The sequence below is a fragment of the Haliaeetus leucocephalus genome, unplaced genomic scaffold, assembly GCF_000737465.1.
Source record: "Haliaeetus leucocephalus isolate CR32 unplaced genomic scaffold, Haliaeetus_leucocephalus-4.0 Scaffold1014, whole genome shotgun sequence".
Lineage (NCBI taxonomy): Eukaryota > Metazoa > Chordata > Aves > Accipitriformes > Accipitridae > Haliaeetus > Haliaeetus leucocephalus.
This window is the reverse complement of record NW_010973450.1, coordinates 560,266-570,588: the sequence shown is the minus strand read 5'-3', so window position 1 is coordinate 570,588 and position 10,323 is coordinate 560,266. Positions and strand designations below refer to the sequence as shown.

The window sequence follows — 10,323 nt, the reverse complement described above, 5'->3', positions numbered from 1 at the left end:
TTTCCCCTAGTAAAAAAGGGGAAAAAAAACTTTCTGTCCGAGTGGCAAAGTTTGGGTGTTGGTGGCTCGCAGTCAGGTTAGGTTCCCCCTCCGCAAAAAAAAAATAAAAGCGCAGCGGAAAAGCTTACTCATTTGGGTGTTTCGGTATAAACGCGGCCTCGAAGCGTGGCGGGTCGGGTTTTTTTTTGGTTTGTGGTTGTTTCTTTTAACGGCAAAGAATCCTCTACCTTCGTGGTCTTTCACTTCCAAAACCCTGCGAACCAGCTGGGGTAGGTACAGTGTCGTGTTTGGCCGCCTCTGTGCTGGCCTCGGATTTGCACGCCGAGCGGACTGAGGAGGGGAGAGCAGAGCGATGCAGAATTTCCCGCTGGGCTTATGTCTCGCCTTCGTTGCTAGTTCGATAGAGAAACATTGCAGCTCACGAGAAGACTTTAAGGCACTTTCTAAGGTTCATCCAACGTAAGCAATAGCAGGTTCACTTGGCAGTTTGTAGAAGGTGATGATTTGGCATGTACAATAATGCCCACGCTGAAGACACCTGAGGCGTCTCCTCCCACACCAGCACGTGGGACTTGTCCAGACCCACTGCAGACAGCAAAGCTGTAGCTCTGCAGCTTCATTCTCTGCGGGTCAGAGTCCCCTTCCTCCCTTTCTTTCTTCCCCGTCATAAACACTGAACAGTAAAAGGAGGCACTTGCTGGCCTCCATGAGCCTGTTTCATGGTTCCGCAGGTTTCTAAAGTAAAATAAGATGATGGGAGCGCCACCAGCCTTTAAAAGCAAAAGTTCTAGTGATTCTTTATAATTCACTGAAAATCCGGCTCTAAATTTTGTCCTAGTATTTGGCATAATCAGTAGATAAAAAGGACAGACTTCCCCCCCCCCCCCAGTTTTTTTAAGCTATGCTGGTGCTCAGTCTTAAAAAAGGGTTTTATGGAGGTAGCAGAAGTTCTGTTCATGTCCCTCTTGTTAGTTCTCTGCAGCCCTCCTTTGGAAGGGCAGGGGCTGGTAAGCTGTCAGGTCAGTAATTACATCTGAATTATTCTTTTTTCAAGTCTGTTCTCTCTCAGCACTATTTCACATATTCAGATTAAACATTTAAATCTCTTTTTTTTTTTTTAAGTGAGTTTTCTATTTAAAAGAACTAGATGAACTGCTCTAAAGTGCACATCCTTCCTAATAGACATTCACCAGGATGGCAGATAGATACGTACACGCAGGCAATGCTGAATAGGCCCTTTTTCTATCTTCCTGGAGCCCCTTGATCCTCATACCTCTGTAATATCAAAAGCACTTTAAAACCACAGGCTGAAGTGATGGAGGGACAGATACAGGAACTGCTGGAGCCATCGCTGATGTGGAATGTGAGAAGAAAGTTTTAAAATATAGAGCTGTCCATGGAGAACTGTGGTCAGGCTGGCAGTGGAACCGATGCAGCCAGAGCGGGCCCTGCTGGGCTCCAGCAGCACGTGGCGAGCTTTCCGGTGAGAGCTGCGAGCAGGCACTCGCCACCTCTGCCTGGAAAAGCCAGTCCCTAGCAGCAGCTTTCCCCGGCCGGCCCGCAGGAGCATCACTAAGGATGCGCAGGGAGTAACGGCACCTCCAGAGGGAATCGTCTGTGTCGATTCTTGCAGCATGGTGTGGTCGGTGGTGAAAGCCCCGTCTGCCTCAGGGGGCTGGCTGGGTCACGGGATGGGATCGCTGCCTTGCGGAGCTTTTCATAGTGTGGGGCTGTTTTACCACTTGCCCTTGAACAGGGGTCAACCTCACGGTGGCAGTAACAGATGGAGCGCAGTGGTGGGACACAGGTCCTCTCTGCTGAACACAGCAACAAGTGCAGCCAGCCACACGCCCAGCTGTGACCCAGTCTGAGCCCAAGGGAATACAAACAGCCGGCGCGGGTTTTTCACTGAAACGCTGGCCTAGTTCTCGTTTTCTAAAGTCTCTTGTCGGTCTCGTCTGTGGCAGCTAGTTTTCCCTGCTTGTCCTTAATGAAACAGATGTATCCAGGCTGGAGCGGCTCCCCGGACCAGAGTCCTCACAGCCCTTCATTGCACCGAGGTGCAGCTCTGCTGCCCGCAGGATGCCAGTCTGTCCAGCAGCTGAACTGCCAGGCAGGACTCCTGCCTGCTCATCCCCACGCTTTGGGGGTAAACAAAGTGTGGGAGAAGGAGGAAAAAAGCCTACAGACTCTCCCCTGTAAAGAGAAGAAGATGAGATGTTCCTAACTTTACCTGTCAGATGTTACTTTACTCGCTTGGTAAGAGGAAGATTTCTTAAGCCCTTAATTATGGGATTGGCTTCTTCACCCCTTGAGGTTTACTTTCTCCATGGTTCGAGAAGTAAGCACCAACAAAGAGAAGTATGTATAAGAACATACACACACCCCCATGCCATATCCCCCTGGGAGAACTGAATAGCAATCCCTGTGTCTGTCAGGCAAGTTCTGGTTCAGGTGCATCAGCTGTAAACACTCCTCCAGTTTGGCGTTCTCTAAAGATAAATAAGAAGGCCAGCAGATGTCAGCCAGTTAAGAAAAGAGCATTTCCAAAAATTCCTCCCAGTATTACTCCTGTGGTTGACCTTGTGCTCTTCAAAGCAGTGACCCAGAGGAGGAGGGATGCTGGTGAGGTTTACAATGTGCTGGGGATCGGGCAGCTCAGCATCTTGGTTACGGGGCTGTGAGTGTTTTGCCTTGACCCGGGGGTGTTTTGGTGGTCTCTGCAGTAACCCAAGGCACAGGTCTGTGCTGGTCGGCACATCAGAGGCTGCTGCTGCAGCCAGCAGGAGGTCGCGGACTGGGCTCACGCCAGCTCGGGGCTTGGTTTGGTTTCTCGATACAGTGCCTGCAAGCCAGTTTAGAGCTGGGAGAGCTGGAGAGGGACTGAACCAGCAGTGGTCGGCGTGCTGCACCTCGCAGCTACCTGGCGAGATGCTAGCACAGGCAGGAGCCCTGGGCTGCAGCGCGTGGGAGGGGACGGCCGGGGCAGCCCCCGGCCTCAGCTGCGCACAGGGGCACTGGGCGGCACTGCCAGCAGGATGTCAGGTTCCCCCACGCCATGCTGCTGCGGTCACACGTGCACCTGTGAGTTGTCTAGCTCGGACCCGAAAACATGGTGCGCTCGGAGCCCCGCATCCCAGACCGTGCTGCGGTATGACCGGTGTGGGAGTGTGCATCCTCCCCGCGCACCAGCATCTGCTCGCGAGCTCTCCGCCCCTCACTCGTCGGGCACCCAGAAGCTCCTCGCAGAGGCGTAGATAAGTCTCTGCTCCTCTTCCCTCGCACACCCTCTCTTTTATGTGGATTTTTTTTTGCCATGAGCAATTCCTGCTCTCCTGCTTTCACTGTTCCCAAGAGCCGCAAAGTGAAATTAGCACACGTTAACACTTTTCGCTCTCACTTCTTGGGCACAGAAACAGCAACACGCCGTCAGGGCTGTAATTCTCAGTCGGTGTTATGTAGGTCGCAGCCAGCCAGCGGGGAGGTGGCCCACCGTGCCCCTCGGTGGTGGGTGTCCACTGGGTGCTGCAGCAGCACCAGGCGTTTTGGCAAGAACTGCCCCGCTCTGCAGCCGGCACGCGGCAGCTGACCATGCACCAGGGCCTGGCCCTGGTCTGACTCACCTGTGGTTTTTACCACGTTAAGGGAACCTGATGTAAGCTTTTGGGAGGCGAGGGGGAAGTCAGAGTTCCAGAAAATGCGAAAGAACAAATAGAGACAGTGGTCTGTCCAGAGGAGGACCCTGCACTTCCAGAGACAACTATGAATGGCACTCGAAATAAGTAGGACTGAGACACAACAGTGCAGAGCCAACAGAAAATGGGGATTTGGTGTTGCCTGTGGCTCTAGTTACTTTGAGGGTTGTTCTTCTTAAAATGCTTTAAGAAAGAATTACAGTTATTGCATCTCGGTGCTTTACAGGGCTTCTGGAAAAAAAAAATATATAGGAGGATTTAAGTCGTAAAGTCACAGTAAAGTTACTGAAAACGTAAAATGGCTTTTAGTGCTCTAAGCAATCTGCACAAGATAAAATGCACTTCATAAACACACTCAAACTCCTAATTAATAAGTACCAAAAGGAATCAGCTGTTTTCTTTCACCTTTTAAATAAGTACAAGTGGAAAATAATACAAAGGTGCTCTCTAGTTATGAAGCTGACTTAATTTGGATATAGGTTCTTCCGTAACTTTGGGGGTTTTGTCCAATACTGGCTATGAAAGAAAATAAACCTTATGAATTGGCAGCTTCCTGAACAGACACCAGAATCCATTTTCACAGCAGTTGTGTGAGGTACGCTGTGATCATTAGCTGCTAAACTTGGAACTGTCACCTGGCTAACTGAGCAGCATAGGGTGGGAGAGGTGTTTCTCGATTTAACCACTTCATCCAAAGTCTATGAGAAAACAAACTGTGAGTGTTCTCTGTTGTCATTGGCAGAACGGCAGTCCTCGCGTAACCACGAGTATTAGCCGAGGTCTGTGTCCTGCCGTGTTTTGCTAGCCTTTTGTGGTGGGACTTGACAAACAAAGATGTTCATGCTTGAGTGATCTTAGCATGGCCACGGAAATGACGTGGGACCAGCACTCCTCGTCTACCCTGTGTAAAACTGCAGGCAGTTCCTGCTTGCATTTCAGTTTATAGTAGAACTTACCTCCAACATACATGGGCAAAAACTAGCCCAACACTAAGGAAAGAATATCCAATAGCAAATTCAGTGTTTACACACTGATAGGAGCCCAGTTGGGCAGCTATATGGATGGCATTTAGCAATGTGTGATAGGGAAAAAGAAAAAAAACAAAACAAAACAAAACCAAAACACACAAAAAACCTCCACCAAAAATCCTGCATAGGTACACCAGTGAATTGTCACTGCTGTGATTAATTCAACCTAACAATGAGTTTTACTTATAATAAAGGAAATTTACTTTTCTAGTTATTACATACATTTAAAAAAAAAAATCTAAGTACACAGGGCTTGATTTTTCAGAGGATTGAGACCCCATTCTTACCAGCCTTCCTAGGAGTGGTAATGCTCTGCATCGTGGAAGCTAGGACAGATACCTCGCATGAAGAGAGTCTTCCGAGATCCTTGAACACAGCCATCTCTAACTGGAGATACTGCCGTGTTTCTGAGTCTCCAGATGGTCCTGGTCCTTTTGAAGAAAAGTGAATCCAGTAAATTCATTGTGCTGTACTCTTACACTTTGCTCTGTGGAAAAGTCTTTCTGTACTTCACAACCATCACTTTGTGTTTAAAAAGTGGAAGGCATAGTGAGACTGTATATAAGCTAACAAGTCTTAAATAATACCAGACTAATCACTTTAATTTTCTTTAGACGGGTGGTAGGAGGTAGGCAAAGACCACTGCTGCTACACTATCAGTTCAAGGGAAAGTATGAGAGGTTTCCCATGTAAGCAAACAACTTGCAAATAGAAATTGCATAGTCATGTTATTATATACAAATTTACTCCTGTATACTGCCCAATGCTGCTTCTACAGCCTCTTCAGAGCTTTAATTTAAAAAAAAAATTATGTCATTTTAAAGATTTTAAGCAAATATACTAAACCTCAATAAGGTCACCCTTCCTATTTCCAAGACATAGTAGACTCTAATAAAGCCATGGGATTTTTTTCTGATAAAAATGCAGTTTATTTTGGTTTTAATTGAACAGACATCCCTTACACACAGGGGTCTGCTTACATCACCCTACCTGCACAGGTGCATCGAGCTTGCATGCTCTATGCATGAAATGACACAATGTTCGCTGGTCCTTTCCCATGTGAACCACAACAGCAGACCCAGCACTGCTGGCAGAACAGAGTTTATAAATGCGCTCTGCCAGGCAGCTGGCTGTGACCCAAGCCGGTTTCCTCACTGGTGCGAGGCTCTGGAAAGCACAGAGGCTCGCTGTTTTCTGGGCTGGACCTCACCGTGCATCCCTGGGGGAGCTCCCTAGGGTCACTGCTAGACTGGGCTAAGCATCTGTACCCAAGGTTCAACGAATACTTCGGAGGGCTGAAGGGATCTTAAAAGCAGGGACAGAGGTTTTACAAAGCACTGGAGTAGAGAGAAGTATGAGAGGGTCTCAGTCCTTGTTGAGTCCGTGAACATTGCTGATGCACATACAGGAGCAGGCAGGCATCTTCTTTCCAGAAGCATTATTTGTATCTTACACTACTTCTATACTAGAGGGAGAGGCTGCTGGCTAGAGCAGGAGGGATTTGGACTTGGCAGTCTATTCCCAGCTCTGCCACTGATTTCCCATGTGGCTTCAGACAAGTTACTTTAATCCTGTGTCCCTGCCTGCCTTAATTTACAGGGTTGATAATACTGGCCTGCCTCTGCTGAACACTTTCAAGCTTAACTGGTGTTTTCCAAATGCTTTAGTACACTCAGAAAGCTATCCTGTCAAAGTGAAATTCAGAGCAGCACACGCAGAGTGACACACGTGGCAAAAATGTGGCACACTAAGCTATGTATATGGTGATGAGCTCTGAGCTGACTGCTTCCTCTTAGGAAAGAGAATACAGTGCTAAACAAACGACTACAAAAACAAGTACATAATATTTTCTGGCATGGAATACCAGAAATTATGAGAAGGGCAATGAAAAAGCAGAAAACAGCCATGCCAGCCCAGGCATTAGTAGCATACCTGCACTGTTAACACCGTGCGCAGCCCTGGCTCCCCGTCTCAAGGACACGGTAGAGGTGGAGAAGGTGCACAGGCCACATAGCTCAAAGGTATTGTATAACCTGTACACAGGGAGAGATGGAGCAAGCTTTTGAGGGCTATGATAAAGATGAATGACATTTGCAAAGCAGCACAAAGACGGCAAGTCAGTTTTTGCTGTTCATGGTCTCCCACTGTTGGTAGGGCTCCTCACCAAACAAAAGCCGCAGCGATGGGTTTGGGAGCACACGAGCACAGGTACTTCTCACGGGGAAGGGCAAAGCCAGTGCTATTTGCTCGTCTTGTTTTTAAGCTCTCACTTCTGTACTCACCACTGGTCGCTTTTGTGTAGATGGCTGCTTCCGCCCAATCAGCAGCTTGTATATTCTTACTATTTTTGTTAATTAGGTTAGACTCGGAGCTGCTCTTCAGCACCTCGCACAATTGAAACGTTAACGAGGGTAGGAACATGGGAAACACCAGCAGGCTGGTGGGGCTGCGCGTGTACACGTACCTGGGTCGCTGCATTGCGCGGCAGGGCAGCAGGCATGGCAGACGGGCGCATTTGCCGTGATGGGGCTTCTGCCTTTGGCAGGAGGACGGCTTGTTTCACTGTAGCGCCCTGCAATAAAGCCACTAGCAGAGGATTAAGCAGCAGAGGCAGACACAGTAAGTGAAGGCCCACGTTAACTCTTTATGGCTTATAAAACAAGCTCCTCCAGACGCACAACGTCGAGGTTCTGTCCTGGTATTCCTAGCACCGTGCTCACAGCATGGGTGATTTGCACCTTGGGCATTTAACCCTTTGAGCTGAAACTTCTTTCAGACATATTAGCCCAGAAATAATCATTTATACCTTGGTTATATCTGTCCTCAAGGAAGTGTCATAGCATCCATAAGCAGCCGTGCATGCATGTTGTAATGTACATGCTCGTGTTAGCAGTGGAGTTGATATTGCTACAGATACCTACAGACTGGGGGAGCTGTGCTCTTGGGAAGAACAGGAGAGACTTTTTTTCCTCTATGGAGGTAGCGTCAAAGCAGTATCGTCACTGTGGACAACTGAACTGACCGTAGAAAAAGGAAGAGCATCCCCGGTTGTTTAAAGCACATTAACCCTCCAAATTGCCCAATGACATTAAGAGAAGTTAGAGGGTACCTACTTGTGTGCTAGCTTTATGCTTGGTGAAAAATCATCCTCTCCCTTTCCACTTCTCACAATTGCAGTGTTGAAACTGTTCCAGTGTTTAAAAAAAGCTGTGGGGAATCTGCATTTGAATTTAATGGGAGTGCTTTTGTTCTCTGATGGTAATAAGGTACATCTATTAAAAATACTTCACTCTAGTAGCTGTTTGCTGAAACTAGAATCCTTTGTTCTTTTTAAAGAAAAGAAAAATCCAAACCAGGACCACTTCAGCTGATCTGGACCGATCAGATCTAACTACAACAGCAAATCTAACTACAACTCAGCCTTACAATCCATTTTACTAAGCGCTTGCATTAGAAAAAAAAACAACCACAAAAGACAAGAAGAATCCATTTTTAAGTGGAAACAAAAATAAGTAAAACTCAGCTCTGAATCCAGGGCTAAATAGAAGTATCTAATGTAAAATTTGCAATGAGAACAAGAGTTCTGGTTGATCACCAGTGTTTCCAGTTGACAGGTGGGAGCAGCGAACACTAGTGCTGGTGCCTTTCCTGACAGCTTGTATTTGGTCTTTTTCCAGTACGCCACAACAGGCTGCTCTCTGACACTCCATCACACAGAAAAGCCAGAACACGAAGACATCTGTGAGTATCGTCCCTACTCCTGCCCATGCCCTGGTGCATCCTGTAAATGGCAGGGATCCCTGGAAGCCGTGATGTCCCACCTCATGCACGCCCACAAAAGCATTACCACCCTTCAGGGAGAAGACATCGTTTTTCTTGCCACAGACATTAACCTTCCAGGGGCTGTTGACTGGGTGATGATGCAGTCGTGCTTCGGTCACCACTTCATGCTGGTGCTGGAGAAACAAGAGAAGTATGAAGGTCACCAGCAGTTTTTTGCCATCGTGCTGCTCATCGGCACCCGTAAGCAAGCGGAGAACTTTGCATACAGACTGGAGCTGAACGGCAACCGCCGCCGGCTGACCTGGGAGGCAACGCCTTGCTCCATCCACGACGGGGTGGCTGCAGCCATTCTGAACAGCGACTGCCTAATTTTTGATACGGCTATAGCACACCTTTTTGCTGACAACGGAAACCTTGGCATTAACGTGACTATTTCTACATGTTGTCCGTGATGTATTTGCATAGCTAGCAAAACCTAGGCTGTCTGGACATAGTGCTTTACATTCACGAAGGGTTTTCTTTTTGTTCCGTTTTTTCTTAATGCTATTCAACTATGTCATTGTGTATGCTAAGGTTCCTAACTTGCCAACATTTTTAACCTTGGAGAGAAGAGGAACAAGAGTGTCCTGTAAGTAATATGAGTGGGAAAAGGTCTTTTTAAATTCTTGGGTGCCTTAGGAAGATTCCCCCCACACAGTCACCTTTTTAAATTTAATTATATTCTATTTAAAGAGTGCTTCCATTAGACATGTGGCTTAAGAGACCTGGAGGACTGCATTCCCATTTGGAGCGCAGCTAAAAGCCCTTTCGGCAGGAACACTGACTTTCTCTCTCGCTGGTGAGCTTTAATAACAGTTTTTAGTAGGCGGGAAAGGAAAGAAATCCAAGCAACCTCTCACAAGACAAGTTGTGACTCAAAGGGGAAGAACAGGTACTTCAGTGTTGCTACTCCCATTTCCTGCTACCTTATTAAAAAGGGATGGGCATTGGATCATTTGCTGCATTTTTAAAACAAAATAGGGGAGGAGGAGCTGGGGTGAAGCATGGCAGAGCATGGGAATTGCTGGCTCCTGTCTGTTTTAGGGGGATCAGTGAGCCCAGCACACAGTACAACTGCTCACAGCCAGGTACAAGTGAAAGCAGGAGGCACACATCTAATGTATCTCGAACAGCTAGAGCCAATAATATAGAAATACGTGCAAGCTGTCCACATGCAGCTTCCCTTGGAGACATACTTGACTATTGATTATTGTAAAAGACTAATAATTTAGCAAGAGCTTTATGGCCAGTGTCGCATCATTTGCTATTTAAGTTTTGTTGCCATATTTACTTTTATTTTGTAATAAATACTTTGCAAAAACTACACTGCATAGCACGCTGTGCTAACATGCGTGTGCGTGACAGTAGCTATGACTTCCCGGTTACTTTGCGCGCCCTGGCTCGCTGGATCTGCTGGGCTTCCTCCTGCGCGGGCTAGCTCACCCAGGCGAGCGGCAGGACGCCGCAGGGCCGAGGGGGTGCTCGCCCCCGCCACCTCCCAGCCCTGCTGCCAGAGGGCCACTTTGCAGCACAAGCAGGAGAACCAGGTGGGGATTTGAGTCCCAGGGGCAACAGTGACAGCCTGACTCATGCAAACTGAAATCACGGTCTGTCACCGAAGCTGAATCTGCCTGCAGCCTCCCCTCTGCAACCAGAACCTTCTGTCTGATTCACTCAAGCAGAATACTAGCTCCACATATGGCTTCCCTGAATATTAAGATGTTTGCCATTTGGAAAAGGCAAGGAGTTGTGAGGTGATACAGTCTGCTGAGTTATTC

The 10,323-nt window shown here is 47.6% G+C and overlaps 1 protein-coding gene across 1 annotated transcript in view; it reads left to right on the top strand.

Moving 5' to 3' along the window:
• SIAH2 (siah E3 ubiquitin protein ligase 2) overlaps positions 1 to 9,815 on the top strand; it is a gene marked incomplete at its 5' end in the record, with an annotated part of 10,190 nt that extends 375 nt beyond the window's left edge. The window contains one exon of the mRNA XM_010584995.1: positions 8,401 to 9,815. Coding sequence (XP_010583297.1) covers positions 8,401 to 8,958 — 558 coding nt within the window. The remainder of the gene's footprint in view (positions 1 to 8,400) is intronic.
• Positions 9,816 to 10,323: the final 508 nt, after the last annotated feature.